Source organism: Enhydra lutris, unplaced genomic scaffold (assembly GCF_002288905.1).
Source record: "Enhydra lutris kenyoni isolate GAN:26980312 unplaced genomic scaffold, ASM228890v2 scaffoldscaffold8, whole genome shotgun sequence".
Classification (NCBI taxonomy): domain Eukaryota; kingdom Metazoa; phylum Chordata; class Mammalia; order Carnivora; family Mustelidae; genus Enhydra; species Enhydra lutris.
Window position 1 is genome coordinate 45,108,122 of NW_019154092.1, and position 17,889 is coordinate 45,126,010.

At 37.3% G+C, this 17,889-nt stretch overlaps 1 protein-coding gene across 1 annotated transcript in view; it reads left to right on the plus strand.

Annotated features, from left to right (window-relative positions):
• Window positions 1-17,889, plus strand: part of LOC111142604 (DCC netrin 1 receptor) — a 739,964-nt gene that overhangs the window by 414,828 nt on the left and 307,247 nt on the right. The window contains exon 8 of the mRNA XM_022495904.1: window positions 5,244-5,398. Within this exon, the coding sequence (XP_022351612.1) occupies window positions 5,244-5,398 (155 nt within the window). The remainder of the gene's footprint in view (window positions 1-5,243; window positions 5,399-17,889) is intronic.

A 17,889-nucleotide genomic window follows, 5' to 3' on the forward strand; every position in this document is an offset into this window, starting at 1 on the left:
TATTCTTTGTGGATTTTCAGTTGATGGAGTTATAGTGAATGGATTCTAGAAAGCACAGGTGACTTGTTCCCTTTAGTTCAGTCAACTAATTTTGAACCTGCCCAAGCCCCACACTACCCACTCAGAGTCAGGGGAAAGAAAGTGAAGTCATGAAGCCTTGTCTGACAATATATCTGATGCCACAGACCATGGCTCTGAGCTCTGTGAATTTGAAGACAATTATGTCTTCAGAGTCAGAGGAGAGAACTTCATCAAGAGACAGCTGGTCTGGGCCCCTGCTGCTTTTCCAAGGGTAGTTGGTACAGTAACAGGCAGAACACCCCACACAGTCATTGGGCAAACACCTGACAGCTACTGGTCTCTGTTCTTCAGACCCTAGTGTGTTTATCTGACCATTTACAGAGGAGCATGGACCAGAGTGCACAGAGAGAAAATCCTAATTACCAGCTGGTCCAAGTGGGGGCTCTGGAGAGTATAACCACTTCAGGTGGCTGCCATTGGCTTATTGGGAGACGAGAGAAACACAGAGTAATACATTGCTCTTCCAAACTCAGGTGTGACTTACTTGTTGGGAAAAGATTTGTGATGTTTTATTTTTGAACTCTTAAAGCATGAAAGGAATGATCAAAAGCCTGCAAATCTCTGGGGCTTGAACTGTACAAATCTGTGAAGGACAACAGGCAGGAAATGCCAGTATCCCAGAATGCATTACTATGCCTCTAGCAGTTTGAAGACCACCCCAACCCCCTTGTAGGACCCGATGAAGTACCAGAGCAGCCTGGCAACAAAGCCCAGGCACTAGCAGTAAGGACACCACATTTCACAGAGCTGTTCAGCTATCCTGTGGAACACAGAGAACACCAATTCCTTCTCAGTTTGCTGTCAGTGAAGCCTCCGCCTTTTAAAGAGGTTACTATTTCCATTATTGGAAGTTATTCAATACTTCTAGTTATGACCACTTTTAAAATTTAACTTATTTTGGAAAACAAAATTAATCTTACAAAAAATATTTTTAAAAAGTGTTTTGTTTTGTTTTGTTTGAGGAGAGTAATGGAGCAGACCCATAGAGCTCAACGAAATCTATTGATATATTTTTTTATTTTATGATTACACCTCTTAATTTCTCTCCTCAAATTCATATATATATACATATATATACATATATAATTATAATAATAAAAATTACAACAATAACTATCATGTATATGAAACTCCATGTTGATTCCCAGGCAACCTGCTTCCTGCCTTATGTGGTTTACATACAGTATCTCATTTAATTTTGGTTATTTTTTTCTTCTAATATTTTATTTATTTACTTGACAGACAGAGATCACAAGTAGGCAGAGAGGCAGGCAGAGAGAGAGGAGGAAGCAGGCTCCCCACCCAGCAGAGAGTCCGATGCAAGGACTCTATTGCAGGACCCTGGGATCATGACCTGAGCTGAAGGCAGAAGCTTAGCCCACTGAGCCACCCAGGTGCCCCTCTCATTTAGTTTTTGAAAAACTCTGTGAGTTAAACATTTTCATGGCCCCAATCAGCACCTGAGGAACCAGGCCCAGATAAATTAATAAGAAAGTCAAAATAACAATTTCAGACTTAAGAATGCTGAATACACCCACAGCTTCCAAAGCATTTTGATGCAAACTCACTTTGATAAAATGAGCAGATTTCTGAAAAGAGGCACATAAATTTGAAATGTTTATATTAAATCATTGTTTTAAGCCACTAACCGCCTACACTGAAGAAACTAGTGGTCAATCCAGGGCAGTACTAGCATGTGATGAGAGCAGAGGTGTAGAGTGGTGTTGACGGTATTTAGGAAAAATACACTGAATTTGCTTAAATTGTATTTTTTTTTTCCAGATTGCTACTGTTGAAGTATTTTCTAAAAATGGTTTGTTCAGTGTGCCTGGGTGGCTCAGTTGGTTGAGTGACTGCCTTCAGCTCAGGTCATGATCCTGGCGTCCGGGGATCCGGTCCCACATCGAGCTCCCTGCTCACCGGGGGTCTACTTCTCCCTCTGACCTTCCCCTTTTCATGTTTGCTCTCTCTCATTCTCTCTCTCTCTAATAAATAAATAAGAAATCTTTAAGAAAATGCTTTGTTCACACTTAATGTAATATGGAGGAAGCATCAATTGTTCATATAATGAATATACTTTTTTCTGGACTATTATTAATTTGGAATACTTTTTGGAGGCTGATAGAGATTATGGGTACCTAAAACTCCCTCCCTCATAATAAAACCCAGCATCTGCTTTTATACGTGAGTGATATTTTCATTATATGATCTTGGACATTCTTACTTGGGCTTACCCAAATTTTCTTGATTATTTTCTCTTTTCCTTTGAAGAACACTTGCTGAAGAGATTATGTCAGCATGTCCCAGAACACAGCTCATTTACCTCAGTTCTTTAGTAGTATATGAATAAAGTCAACTATGAAAGCTGTCTTTCCTCATAGATACCCAAGAAGTTTGGTATCTGACCTTTAATAACAACTATGTTGTCATGGATGACTAGAAAAGATATCAGAGTGGGGGACAGATTCATCTCACAGTGGTTTCTGAAGGCCTAGCATCCCTTCTACTCCTTTGGAAACTCAGGTCTTCTACCCAAAGTGCCCATGACCCAAATAGCCCCACAATTCTTTCCCTACAATGGTTGAGTGATATCAATACTGGGTTTAGAAGCTGAAGCCCCAGATTCTGTATTTAACTCTGCTATCCACTAACTATGAGTCCTTTGGGGAAAAAAAATGCTGTTTTCCAAATACTTTTGCATCTATAAAATGATGATAAAATCACCCTATCTATATAAAAGTCTGCATGATGCAATGTATCTAAAAGTTCTTCTGCTAAAGAAAAATAAGTAAGGTGCAAAAATCCATATATCCACAAGGCGTACAATCTGGATTATGAGCTTTCATTGTTTTTTTTTCTTTTGTTTTGTTTTGTTTTCCCAAAGCAACTTGTTGGCCTGAATAATCTTAGGTGGATAGAATAGAGCAGTGTGGTATGTGGTATGTGGGAGCATTATCTGATGTCTTACCCCTACCTACTTTCAGTTACTGTTAAATCCCACCCAGACTCTGCCCTATCCTCAGCCCCCACCATAAGTCACAGTTCAGCCTTGTAGCAACTTAAAAAGAGCACTCCTAAGGACTATCTAAACCTTAGGCTGTATTAAGATTCAAATAGGGTATTTGTTTGTTTGGTTGGTTTTTATTGTAAATATATGTAACACGCAATATTTACAGTTTTAACCATTTTTAAGTACAGAGTTCTGTGGTATCAAGTGCATTCAAAGACCTATCACCATTCTCTGTCTCCAGAACTTTTTCATCTTCTCCAATTAAAAATCTGTACCCACTAAATAACTTCTTCCTCTCTCCCCCTAGACTCTGGTAACCACTCAGGGTATATATTTTAATTATTATTAGTACTGGATAAAACAGCACTAACTGCATAACAAACAAAGCCTAATATTTATAATGACTCAAACCTGTTTGATTCTTCTTTTTTTTTTTTCAGTTAAATAGTTTTATTAACATATAATGTATTATCTGCCTCAGGGGTACAGGTCTGTGAATCATCAGTCTTATACAATTCACAGCACTCACCATAGCACATACCCTCTCCAATGTCCATAACCCAGCCACCCTATCCCTCCCCCAACACCGCCCAGCAACCCTCAATTTGCTTTGTGAGATTAAGAGTCTCTTATGGTTTCTTCTTGACTCCTCTATCATGAATATATGACTCCTGGGCACCTGGGTGGCTCAGTGGGTTAAAACCTTTGCCCTCTGCTCAGGTCATGGTCCCAGAGTCCTGGGATGGAGGCCCGCATCGGGCTCTCTGCTCAGCAGGGAGCCTGCCTGCCTCTCTGTCTACTTATGATCTCTGTCTGTCAAATAAATAAATAAAATCTTAAAAAAAAAAAATGACTCCCAACGTAGCCATGCTTGCCTACCTCAAGCTCCTAGGTGAAGGAGGAGAACACAGAAGTAAACACGTTACTAGGCCAGGCCTGGAATCAGAACATGAGGGGTTCACTCAAATCACTGGGTAGACCGAGTCCCATGGCTTCATCTAGACCTCACAGGGGCTGGGAAATCCCATCAAGCATGTTAAGAAGAAAAAATGGGTTTGAGGATGAATCAAATAGTCTCCGTCATATCTGTCAAATTCACATTGCATACATGCCCAAGATTCACCATTAATGCCCTTAAAAGTTTTTTTTTATTTTTCTCTTTGGAAACCTGTTTTGCCCTGAGACAAAACTAGGTTTCATTTTAAGTATCTCCCCAGACAAAATAAAAACAAATTGCAAAGTTAAAATGTGCATCCAATCCCACTAAGATGCAGGAGATACCATCTAGAAATAGAAACCTTAACAAACAGTTGAGTAGCTCAGGAGTTCCTTCTTTACCTGCCAAGTCAATTCTGTGAAACCAAGGAGGATACACGTGTCTATAATCATGTGTATCTTTGAAGAACACTTTAGTAGCTATTGTTTCTTCTATGTTAGCTTCTATATCGGGAGAGCTTGCCCTCTCCTAATATGCACTACCGGTTGCACCATTAATTTATTTGTGTGGAACAACTGAGGAAGGTTTTGGTTGGGAAATGACTGGACACATGTAGATGTGGCTTGAAGAACAAGGCAAGTTGACATGTGTTGCAGTTTCTCCTCACGTAGAAAGGAATCTACCCTCCTTCACTAATTGCACTTAACTTAACCACAGGAGCTCAAGCTCCGTGCACATCAGCACTTAGCATCTGTCTTTTCCTTTCCTACAATGAGAGAAAATGCATAAATGCATTTGTTGGCAATACTGACAAAGACCGATTTGTGGAATAATTGAGACCTTGATTTCTAGCATTAGCCGGATGTTTACGAAATGCATCTTCCTGTCTACATTCCAGATGTTTCTTCTTATTTTAATAGCTCTTTGTCATGAGTTTTGCATTCTGAATTGTAAAGTGTTGAGGGAAAAGATTTTCATTTGCAAGTTTCATGGCGATGGCATAAACTTGAGCTCCCCCAAAACCCTGCAGTATTTATGTGTGGGTCCTTCCAGTTTGTTTTTCACAATAAACCTCAGAGGTCTTGATTTACAGCAAAGTCAGCATGAAATGGTCAGCAAACCTTGGTCCACTTCACTGCTTTGGCACATTAAATAAAGGTTTGGCTAAAAACATTGATGTTAGAATAATCTTTCCCTGAAACTTTTACTTCCCAGGGAACGAGCATTGAATACATCCCAACCTGGGTCCCTTCAGCTTACTGTGGGAAACCTGAAGCCAGAAGCCATGTACACCTTCCGAGTTGTGGCCTACAATGAGTGGGGACCAGGAGAGAGTTCTCAACCCATCAAAGTGGCTACACAGCCTGAGTGTGAGTATAAACATAGAAAGACACATTTAGAAAGTATTTCTTTTTGCTGGCAATCTCCTTGAATCCTCTCCTAGAAATTAAGGTTAAAATGGAAGGAATAATTCTGGAAGGAGCATATTTAACTTGAGGATTTTTAAAGGTAAGATAACGTTTTAACAAAATGACCTCCCCACTTAGGCCGTCATGGCAACTTAACAACTAGGAAGGCCTAATCCATCCATACAGTTTCCAAGTTCACTTCCTAAGTGACTGACTGACTCTGCTGGGTAGGCCTTTATCATCAGCATCAGGATTCAGCCGCCTTCGGCTGACTTTTTAGGTTTCTCAAGTTTGTTTATGAAGAACACCAAAGGTGAGAGAACAACCACATGGGACTTCCAAATACAGGGACCTGTTAAAGAATTTAAACGTGCTCTGGATGCCCTTAAGGAGATTCCAACTGCCAAACTCAACTCAAGAAAGGAAAAGAGATAATCTCTATTGGCCAATCTCACTATCTTCCAACTTAAATCACTCTTTTAAGCTATATCATCCCAAAGTAAAGCAATTCAATATTCCTTGACCATGTGATAATTCAGCGATTTCTACTTTTATAAAAGAATAGCTCCAAGGCTATATATTTGAAGGATATCTATTTTATAAAATTTTGTTTTTTTTTCCCTACAAGCTTCTAATGTTATTTGAAAAGATGGATTACTGATGAGCAGTTTGTCAGCATTATTTTGTTAAAAATTTATTATAATATAAAGTATAAATGAAGTGACTACCTATAACAAACTACATTATTTGAAGACCTAGCTGTATCTACTCCTTTTTCTTTTTATTAATGATACTACTCTGTTCAGATTCCTGCTTATTTTATTTAAAACTATGTTTCATTTCAGAATCATCTCATATGCTTTTGGAAGAAGGTGAAATAGAAATTAGAAATATTTTAATTGGTAAATGAGGAAGTAATCTTTGCATTATGTCAGTTCTTGAGTATTTTAATTTTTAAAAGATCTTATTTATTTATTTGAGAGAGAGTGAGTGTATTTGTGCATGGGTAGGGGAGGGAGCAGAGGGAGAAAGAGAAGCAGACTCGCCCCTGAGCATATGCCCGGCTTGATCCCAGGACCCTGAGATCATGACCTGAGCTGAAGCGAGACACTTAACCAATGGAGCCACCTGGTGCCCCTACTTCTTGGATGTTTTAAATCATCATGTTGAAGTAGAGAGAGCAGTTACCCACTGATAGGTAGTCTGGGTACTGGTATCATGTTCTATATTTGGCAAAATCTACATTTTTTCCCCCACTTAGCCAAGGCTGCAAAGAAAAAATGATAAAGAATTATAATAAAATATTTATTAGGGGTGGGGGAGATACTTAAGCTGTACAAATCTTAGAAATACTTGCCTCACAGAAATAAAACCTCAGATAGCATTTTTAAAGGCATAGTAATGTACAAGTTTCGGATAATAGTAGGAAATACAGGCTCCTGTGCAGGATCCAGAAGCTACAACAGGGTATTAAACATCATTCCTTGCAGGACTTTGTACAATATCACTGGTTGTTATGCTCATGAATGAGGCTGGTTCTACTTCCAAGTTTCTGTTCTTGAGAATGTTTTTAAATGTTTGCATTTAAATCACTAAATAATGCCAATTTCCACTTCATAATATCTATGTTTTACTCGGCAGTTTCTTCATTGACTTACTCTTAATAGAGCATATATAGAGAGAATCAATAACTTTTTATGAATATTTGGTATTTGTAATCAACAAAGTTGAATAAAAACAAACTAAATCAAAATATGTATTTCTAAAAAAATGGTATATGCCATGTTGTATGTAGACTGATAATTAAAAAACATCAAAAATTCTCTAAAGGGGATGGACTGGAGGGGATTATGCTAAGTGAAATAAGTCAATTAGAGAAAGACAATTTTCATCTGGTTTCACTCATATGTGGAATATAAGTAATAATGCAGAGGCCAATAGGGTAAGGGAGGGAGGATTGAATGGGAAGAAATCAGTGAGGGAAACAACCCATGAGAGACTCTGGACTCGGAAACAAACTGAGGGTTGTGGAAAGGGAGGTGAGTGGGGGGATGGGGTAACCGGGTGATGGACATTAAGGAGGGCATGAGATGAGATGAGCCTTGCATGTTAAGCATAACTGATGAATTATTGAACATTACATCAAAACTAGTGATGTACAATATGTTGGCTAACTGAACTTAAATACAAAAAAGAAAAAAGTTCTCTAATGGAAAACTTCATTCAGTTTTCTAGTGGTAGAACTTAAACTTTAAAAGTATGTTCATTTTCAAAATATCCAATTTCTATGAATTATCTGAATTCTTCACTTCCAATCTTAACGTTTCCCATAGAATTGTTTTAGTGTACATTTGAAGGCTGACTAGACATGATTACATTACATTCTGTAAAAACCCTAAGTAGTCAGCCTTGTTTTCTAAGACCGAGCAGCATTTTTTCTTCTATCAATTCCATTGTTTCTGTCTCCAGTTTAAATAATCAATTCCCAGAGGATTTTTCTTTTTTAAAATCACTTTCTTTTATGCCAACTTTTCCAAGCCACAGGAAAGAAAGGATACCAGCTAATAATAATGCCTCATTTCATGAAACTATTACTTATCATATAACATTCTCTGCCATATTTAGTATCATTAATAAAAAGAAAATCAGACAGTAATTATTGGCATCACACATGTGGCCTTAACTTGTTTAAAAAATGCCATGCCATAATTCAGTTTATAAGTTTGTTTAATAAACATCTGCTATGTTCCCAGTACTGTTCCCTGACATCTAAGGCACCTTAGAAAAGCGTATGTGGGTAATGAAAGAACAGCACTTAGGGATCTCAGAAGCTTCTTGAGGAAGCAGATATTCTAAATGTGTAACAATAATAAAGCAAGTAGAGTAATGGAACTTGTAACAAGTTGTTAAGTGAAATATTACCATCTCAATCATGGCTTTACATGTGGTCCCATTACCTGTGATAGCTGAGGCATAATGTCTAGTTATTTTTGTATGCCCAAATCACATTGTGTCTGTCTCCTCAAATATGTGTATTTCAAAGACAGCTGCCTCAGACCTTTGTATGTCTTCCATTCAGAAGGTAGTCTGAGAGTTTGTGCAGAGGACCTCACTGGGTGCTTGTCTCTGTAAGCATTTATTTGCTTAGAAGTTAGCATAAATGATGATGAAACTAAACGATTGAGTGAATAAAGCACATAGCTTGTTAGTACTACTGTCTCATAGAAGTTATATTTTCCCCAGAAAATGAAACGTAGAATCTTTCTGCTTTAGTAACATGAAAGAGCTTTGAATTTTTTTCATTAACAGCAGTGATAACGGCCTTAGGATTCTAACCGTACTTTGGCCTTTAGTAACAGCACTGTTTTATTAAATCACTTCTGGTCTTACCACCATATGGAGTAAGAATTCTTTCCTTTGCCAGACATTGTTTACTTGGATGGTGACCTAAATCTGTTTTGTTGAGAATTACCTTGGAAAATTCACTTCCTACTCAGTGGATAGGTACATAGAAACAAATCAGCCTAGATAAACAGTACATTCAGAATATCCTTTAGATGTGCAAAACAGTTAGCCAACTCCTTCAATTCATTTAGATTAAGAATACTGTGTAGCTCACCTGCTGTCTTTACTACAGACATTAGGATAAATAAATTATGTTATCATGACTAATAGGTACTGCATGTGTACTTTATCTTCTCTTGTTAACACAAAATGCCATTTTGGCAATTTAAAAATATGTCTAGGATAAGGAACACTTCATCTTCTTCAAGTCTGTTCAGTAGTATACCAATTGCTGAGGAAGATGGAACATCCTAGAGATCCAGTGCTTCATTTCTCTCCTCTCCCCTCCTCTCTTCTCCTTCCCTTCACTTTCTCCCTTCTCTCCTCTTCCCTCCCTATCCCTTTCCCCTCCCCCCTTCTTTGTTTTGAGAGGAAGTTCAAAGGCTGATTTTATTATTTGGGTGGAATTTCAGAATTTAGAGGGCAAGGTTTGGGGGAGGGGACATTTCTATCTTTATTTCTTTCCCTGACAAAATGATCTTATCTTTTGAAAATGTGTCTCATCTGGACGTGTGTTCGGTTGCTCCTTTTATCAGTGTTTTTCCAAATATGATGGAGTAATTGTACACTAAAATTACATAGCTTTTATACAAATTGAATTTCAAGTTTTCCATAATATTTGAAAATATCAACTCTATTATGAAAACCATATTCTCAAGGAATAAACACTAATGGAAAATATGTGTGAAATATAAATCAGCCAGCAACTGTTTCTAAAAGTGCATACATTTTGTAGTAATCATTTAAAGAGATCAACAGCCCAAGATCCAGTTTATGAAATAATCACACAGAATAGAAAAGCTTGATTTATAGGAAGGTTTATGTCCCCTGATTATATCTTCCTTTTGCTCAGCCCTTGCTTCTTTCCCCTGACTTTATGGCGTATAATTTCTCCCCTGTATTATCAGTCCGATTTAAGCCCCTGCCTGCTTAAGACTTGTCTAATCTTTTCATACCACATGTGGAGAGTTTTTGAATTATTATTTGGGTCTTTTAAGATGCTGTTAAGTCAGTTTAATCATGAAGGGTGTTAAAATGGACCACGTACAGGCTGGAGGTTTCTGTTAGAATGGGAAGCCTATTTGCTAGACCACAACCCAATTATCCACAAAGCCCTTTTATATTTGAGTTATAAGTAATATTCTTAGTCTGTTATATTTACACTGAAAAGATGAGTGAAAGCTACCCCCCCCCAATTTGAGTCACTTTGGAATATAGCATCTAGAGGAATAGTCTGTTATATTTACACTGAAAAGATGAGTAAAAGCTACCCCCCCAATTTGAGTCACTTTGGAATATAGCATCTAGAGGAATAGGTGTATTTTTCCCTCCTTCCTTGGAGACACACACACACACACACACACACACACACACAGAGTATTTGTAATCAACCAAGTTGAATAAAAACAAATTACATCAAAATACATATTTCTAAAAAAATGGTATATGCCATGTTATATGTAGACTGACAACTAAAAAACTCATCAAAAATTCTCTAAAGGGAATGGACTGGAGGGGATTATGCTAAGTGAAATAAATCAATCAGAAAAAGACTATATATATATATATATATATATATATATATATATATTCTCATTCATTCATTCATTCAATCATTTCTTCATTCATTCATTCTTATAGGGCTCTATTTGTATGGTGTTATGAAGGCAACTGATAGGTCTCTGAGCATTGTCTGCCCAAACATTACTACCTGCATCCTAGGTCAAGTTTCATAATCTTTGAGACCCTAGTTTCTCTGACTATAACCTGGAGATATGATTTATTCCTCCTCTTTCCAGGCTGTGAAGAAGAAATGTGGTAACATATAGGAGACTTCTGAGTCTTGCCTGGCATCTAGTAGGCAGTGGACAGAGAGAAACTCCCTGCCCCTAACAGGATCAAATGGAACCATAATCCCTATTTCCTTGCACTTGCAAATGAAGTGGGACACTCAGTAGGTAATAAGGCTAATATAATACCTTTTGATAGTTTGGAACTGGCTTGATTACTATACAATCAGACATTTATATATTTTACTACTTTTCCCCTAATTATCCTCTGCCTGTAATTTACCAGGCTGTGATAGACTGGTTTGTCCTCCAATTTTACCTAATATACATCTTTTCATCCCTAACTAAATGTTGAGGTCCTAAGATCAGAAAATACTCTTATTATCGCATAAAATGTATCACAACATTGCCATTTTATGAATAGCTGGTGGCTTCAAATTTGCTGGGAGAATCTGATCCATATATAATGTATGGCCGAGATAGTAAATATCAATTATATTTATTTCATACTGTTTCTCTAAATTAAGTAAATCATAGTTCTGTCTAGCTCATTTATTTTTATCATGTGAGCTGGTTTTTGATTACAAAGTGCACTGTGTGGTGATTTGAGTGACTATTTGGGATGACTGTGAAAGGAAAGTTGACCATGACCCAATGGAAAATGATCCAGTTGCAGGGTCATGTGCATAATCGTAGGTTACTCATAGAAAGAAATAATGGTAAGTGCTGACATCCCATCGTTTCTTGGTAGCACACAGATGCTAATGCAGTTTGAAAGGTCTCTCATTGCAAAACAGGCATTTAGGTGTACAAATACAAAATACATTTAAAGGCTCATGGTTTGGCATCCTCAGCAACAGAAGACTTAAGTAATCCATTTGGATTTAATGGTCAATTAGGTGAGGTATTATGTCTTTTATAATGAAATATAGTAGTGGAAGAATTAGAGGGAAGCTTGGGAGGATGGGTTGTTTAATCACACTAGAAGAATTCAAGGCAAATGCAAGTCACTCTGTAGTTCATTCATGCATGTGTTCATTCAATCAAAAGTGATTCTTTTGTGCTAAGTTCTATACCTTCACTGTCCAGTACAGTAACTATTAGTCACATGTGTTTATTTAAGGTTAGGTGCACTGAAGTAAAACAAAATTCAAAATCCTGGCACATTAGCTGTATTTCAACTGTTAAACACTTAAAATTTAAATAAAGTTGAAAACTAAAATTTTAATTCCTAGGCCATATTAGCCACACTTCAATGGTCTGTATATGCTATTCGCTACCATGTGGGATGGCACAGAGAACATTTCTATTATTGCAAACAGTTCTATTGAACACCATTAACCTAGACACTAATCTAGTACACGAGGCTACAAAAGCAAGTCAGACATTATTATAGCTTTTAAGGACTAGTAGTCTAGTGGCAAATACTTTAAACAGAGCATTAAAAACATTAACGATTAATCCTCTTTGAATGTTGAGAAATTAAATATAAAAGATTTATTTTTAAAAGCCCTCAGAATCTAGAACCGAACATATTCTCTGGTTAGTTATTTAAAGTTCTCTGAATATTTTCTCAGGTTAAAGACATGTAAGCATCTTTTAAAACACATTTAAAGATGAAGGACAAAGATTACCTATTGCTTGAGTGGGGCAGCTTAAGTTCCATTCACCCAAAAGAGTCTGTTGGCTCACTATTTTCTCTCACTCTGAGCACAAAGCATAATTCAAGACTCTTCCACTGGTACAACCAAACATCTAGAGAAGCTATCTGCTTGGTAGAAATTATATAAATTATAATATCTGTGTTATGTAGATATTACCTGTCTATATAATTTTTATAGATATTATCTATGTTATATATATAGATAGATAATAATACTATAATATAGAGAGATATTAGAGAGTATGAAGAAAGAGGACATGGAAATATAATAATTAAATATAATAATAATGAGACGTTTTTGAGAAGAGTAGGTATCCAGTTTGGAATAAATAGGGTTCCCCTAAGATAGATTGATTTTGGGTTTAATTGCCTAGTCTGGTTGTACACCCTAGTAAAAATGAAAGTAGGTTGCTTGCTAAACTGTATTAGAGCAAACTGGAGTTTGAGCATCTTTAGGGATATTGTCATCATGCTGGGGCAGCCAAATAAAACTCTACTCCAAGGATGAAACAGCTGAGCTGAGTGTTTTTATGGAATTCCTTCAATTATACCTGATTCTATGAAGAGCTGGTGAATGTGGCTAGTGAAAAACAAGGACAGAAGGAGAGTATGCTGTTTTTACACATCTGTATTTGTACCTTGAGAGGCTCTTTAAATCTATTCTGTCTATAAAAGCATTTTTTTGAGCACCTACTATGTGCCCAGGCCTCTGTAAGGCATTGAGGATAGAAAGTAAAATAAGATGGGTAGATGGGTAGACTAATACCCAAAAAATTAGGGATGAAATTTTTGATGAAAATGTATCTGTAAGATACATTGTTCTAAATCATACTGTGGGATCAAATTATTTCTTCTTTTTTTAAATCTGAAGTTACAATTACAAGGTATTAGTGTACAAGTACTATCGAATTTAATGCCTATATATGTTATATTATTATAACACAAAACCCATGACATTATATGTTACAATCTATAAGAGATAATGCTATTTAATACACATATATGTTATATACACACATATATATGTTGTGTTTTAGTGTGCAATATTAATGTATTTTAGAAAGGATCACGTCAAGAAACTTATTATTGACAAACCTGATATGATACTCAACCCAAATTAAATCACCTCACTATTACGGATTCTTTTTGCTGTGGCTTATATTCTACTTGCTGTAGTATACAATAAATCTTATGTGCTACACAAAAGGGCATAATGTGACTATTGTTCTCTAACTCCAATGTTCCTGCATTACTGTATTGTTTTAATAAAGATATTATTTCTACTTTGTAGGAAGATACCTAAGGAAAAGAAACCCATAACTGGTCACTATTCTATAAAAACTCTTTTCTGTCTCTGCCCAATTTTCCTACCTTGGGATGCCCCAAATCATATCTAATATAAGAGTTGAGTTGAGCCAGAATTTCTGGTTACAGGATATTTGATAGGTACAGGGGATTGTCATGGGTCAAAATTGAAAGATTTTAAGGTGATGATACACAATTACTGTGTTAGATTGTAGCTGTTAAAATCAGAGTCAAAATGTTGCCCCTCCATGTTTAGGAGGAAATAATCATGGAGTTTTTATCAAACCAGTGGAACTCTGAGCCCAAGGTTAATGCAAGTAACTTATTAGTTACCACCTTATTTAAATCTATAATTGGTGTTCCAGGTCTTCCAAATGGAAGGAGAGTGAAAGGTGGTTAAGAACAATAATTCAGAAGTCAGACTGGTTTTGAATTCTGGCTTTTTCATTTACGAGCTAACAGGGTCTATTAAACTACCATTTCCTCAGAGGTGAAAGAGAGACATCTTGCAGCAATGTTTTAAAGCTTAAAAGAAAATCTGTAGAATGGATCACAATACATCATCAAAAGGTTATTCAGAAGACTGAGTGAGATGATCAGTATAAAATATTTAGCCTGATCTCTGGTACTTTGCCAGTCCTCATTAATGGTAGCTCTTATAATCATGTATTCCTCCATTGCTGGATTCTAACTATTCCTCATGCAATCATGTTCCTTAACACTGAACATAGTCTGTTCATTTCTATCTCTGTGTTTTACATGTGTGTTTGAAATGATCTCCTTTTTTCTTAGGCTATTTCATAAGTCTCTTCTTCTTCTTCTTCTTTTTTTTTTTTTTAGACAAGATTTCTAAGAGCACAGAGCCTGTTGACCTAAGTTACCATATGGATCAGTCTCAGCCTGCATAACCTCATTTTTCACTCCAAATTTGTTGGAATCCTATCATGCCATTCACTCCTTCATTCATTCATTCGTTCATTCAACAGATATTCATAGTGTGCCCCCATGAGCTACCCTGTATTTCCTAGTACTGGGAATTCAGCAGTAAAAAAGAAAGACAAAATACTTACCTTGGTGAGGTATTTATATTAGTTATATTAGTGATTATTTATATTAGTGATCGGGAGATACAATACACAAACAAAAATCAAATATGCAAAAGAATAAAAAAGCTTATGCGGGTAGAGAATGAGCAGGATGGAGATGATTCTAGAAAGGAAAGTCAGGAAAACCTTTCTAGTGAAACAGCATTTTAAGGGGACATCTGAATGATTTGGAGGGGAGCCAGCAAAGATTTTGGGTGGAGATATTTCAGATAGAGACAATAGCAAGTACTATGGCCCTGGAGAGGAAGCACGAGAAGACCACCAAACATGCTGCAGGAGGGCAAGGGAAAGAGAAAATGGAAGATGGTTTGACAGATGGCAGGGCTCAGCCAGGAAAAGCCTTGAAAGCCTCAGTAAGGAGGGCTGATTTAATCCTCTGCAGAGGCATCTGTGCAGGTGAGAGTAGCATAATCTAATATTCCTTTTTAAGTGGGAATGAGAGCAGAGAGGAGGCTAATGTAGTAGTTCAGTCAAGAGATGCTGGTGGCTCAAGTTTTGGTTTTAGATTCAGGACACCTTTGGAAAGTAGGGACAAGTGTTGCTATCGGGTGTAGGATGGGAGAAAAGACAGGAGTCAATTTTCCTCTTAGGTTCTTGCCCTCAGAAGCTCAGTAAATCAAAGGGCCATTTGTTGGGATCAGAAGCTGAGGAAGGAGCTAGCTTGGAGGGCATATAGGACAAATCAAGAATTATTTTTTGACATATTAGGATTGAATATTAAATGTGTACAGGTTTTATTTTCTAATTAGACTGCATTTGAGGAAGGTGCCTAGTATTTAGAATATAAAAATAAGAGAAAATGCCACATACTGCTAGGCCAATAGCCAAATGCAATGTGGTATTTAGCTTCTAATAGTGGTAAAGCTGAACAATTGTTGGAAAAACATGGAAGAATCCCCTATGCTATAAACTGTAAAACATCTGTGCCCAAATGTCCCTAATGAAAGCACTGCAGGGATGTGCGCACTGCCATGCACAGCAGACATTCACAAATTTGTCCATCACAGAGAAGCTTCCTTCTTAGACAGCCTCCCTACAGACCAGTGAAGTAGGATTTGATGTGACCGCTACCAGCAAGAAGTGCCTAAAAGGAGCCTCTGATCTGCAGCCCAGTCTGCTAGCTGCCAAGATTTTCTGAGGAACTGATCCAAAAGGGGCAAGTTAGTGCCACAATAAATGTTATCCCAGAACCAGCTTGTTTTCTGACATGTACCCTGCCTGTGTTCACGAAACAGGAGATTGGATTCTAATGGGATGTCTGTTCACAGAAGATCCTGAGGTTGAAACACCTTATCGCTCTGGGACTGCATTGGAATTTTACCAGCAGATGCTGGGTTGAGGCCCGAGTGGAGACCACAGAGCTGAGGAGTTTGCCTTTTATCTTTCAACATCCCTTTTCTTTATCCTTTTCTTGGTTTGGCAGGGTCTTATATCCCTCATTACCTCAGAGCACCCAGAGTCTAAAACATTTATCTGAATGATCTGAAACATAATGTTGAAACCATACAGTAAGGTTGACCTTGTTGATCCCAATGGTGGAATTTTGCAAAGGTAAACTTTGGAATCCAGAGACTTGAGGCCAATCCCAGGGTTGGTCAGAGCACTGGTGACATCAGCAGGCCTGTGTCTAGATTCCTGATCCTGGGTTTTTATGTTAAACAACTCTGCTGGCAAAAATTGTGTGTTCCCTTTAGTTTATGTTTTTATTTTCTGAAAATGGATACAATGCTAAACCATTAAGCAAAAGACACAGGTTCAAGATTGGCATGTTCTCTATATCCTGCTGCGTATGTTTGAGAAAATCACTTACTTTGTTTATTTATTTATTTTAAGTAGACTTCATGCTCAGCATGGAGCCGAGAATGGGGCTTGAACTCATGACCCTGAGATCAAGACCTAAGCTGAGACCAGAGTCAGCTGTTTCACCATCTGAGCTACCCAGGCATCCCATCACTTACTTTTTCTGATTCTCAATTTCTTCTTATGAAATGGGGATCATATTGGCTGTATTATTTTCTTAGGCCTCCAGTGACAAAGTACCACAAACTAGATTGTTTAAAACAACAGAAATTTGTTCTATGACAGTTCTGGAGACTAGAAATCTGAAATAAAGGTGTTAGCAGAGCCATGTTCCCTCTGTAAGTTTTAGAGAAAAATCCTTCCTAGTTGCTAACAGTTTTCAGCAGTCCTCCCATTATGTCTCATGTCTCATGTCTCTTTGCCTCTTTTTATAAGAACACCCATGATACTGGATTTAGAGCCCACCCCAACACAGTATGACTTCATTTAATTTGACTAATTGTATCTGCAAAGGCCTTTCTCGGTACACATGAATTTTGGGGGGATAGTATCCCATCCAGTACCTATACACTGTCCTACAAATCACACAGATTGTAAGTGAAATTCCAAGTAATCTGAGTGAAGACTGAGCAAACTCTAAAATATATATATTTTAGGGGCGCCTGGGTGGCTCAGTGGGTTAAAGCCTCTGCCTTCAGTTCAGGTCCTGATCCCAGGGTCCTGGGATCTTGGCATCGGGCTCTCTGCTCAGCAGGGAGCCTGCATTCTCCCCTCTCTCTCTGCCTGCCTCTCTGCCTACTTGTGATCTTTGTCTGTCAAATAAATAAATAAAATCTTAAAAAAAATAAAATATATATATTTTAAACTTTGGAATCCAGAGACTTGAGGCTATATATATATATATATATAATTAATGAAGAAACTACTTTTTCATTTAAAAAATAATCTCAATCATTATCTCTCAAGCAGAGAAGTACTAAGAAACATCCTTCATTTCCTTAAAATCATATGTGATTATGCTCCTACCTTCTTCCTTTCTCCAGAATTCTAATCCTGCCTTGTAGGCTGTAAGACATAGTGTTTTCTGAATATTAAGGACTGCAAACCACCCAGGTGACCCTAACTAACTAAGTGAAAGGAATCATCTGAATAATGAAGTTTGCAGAAGCTGCCAGTGAGAACGGTTACCAACTGCATGCTCAGATTCCCCTGGTTTGATCTTCC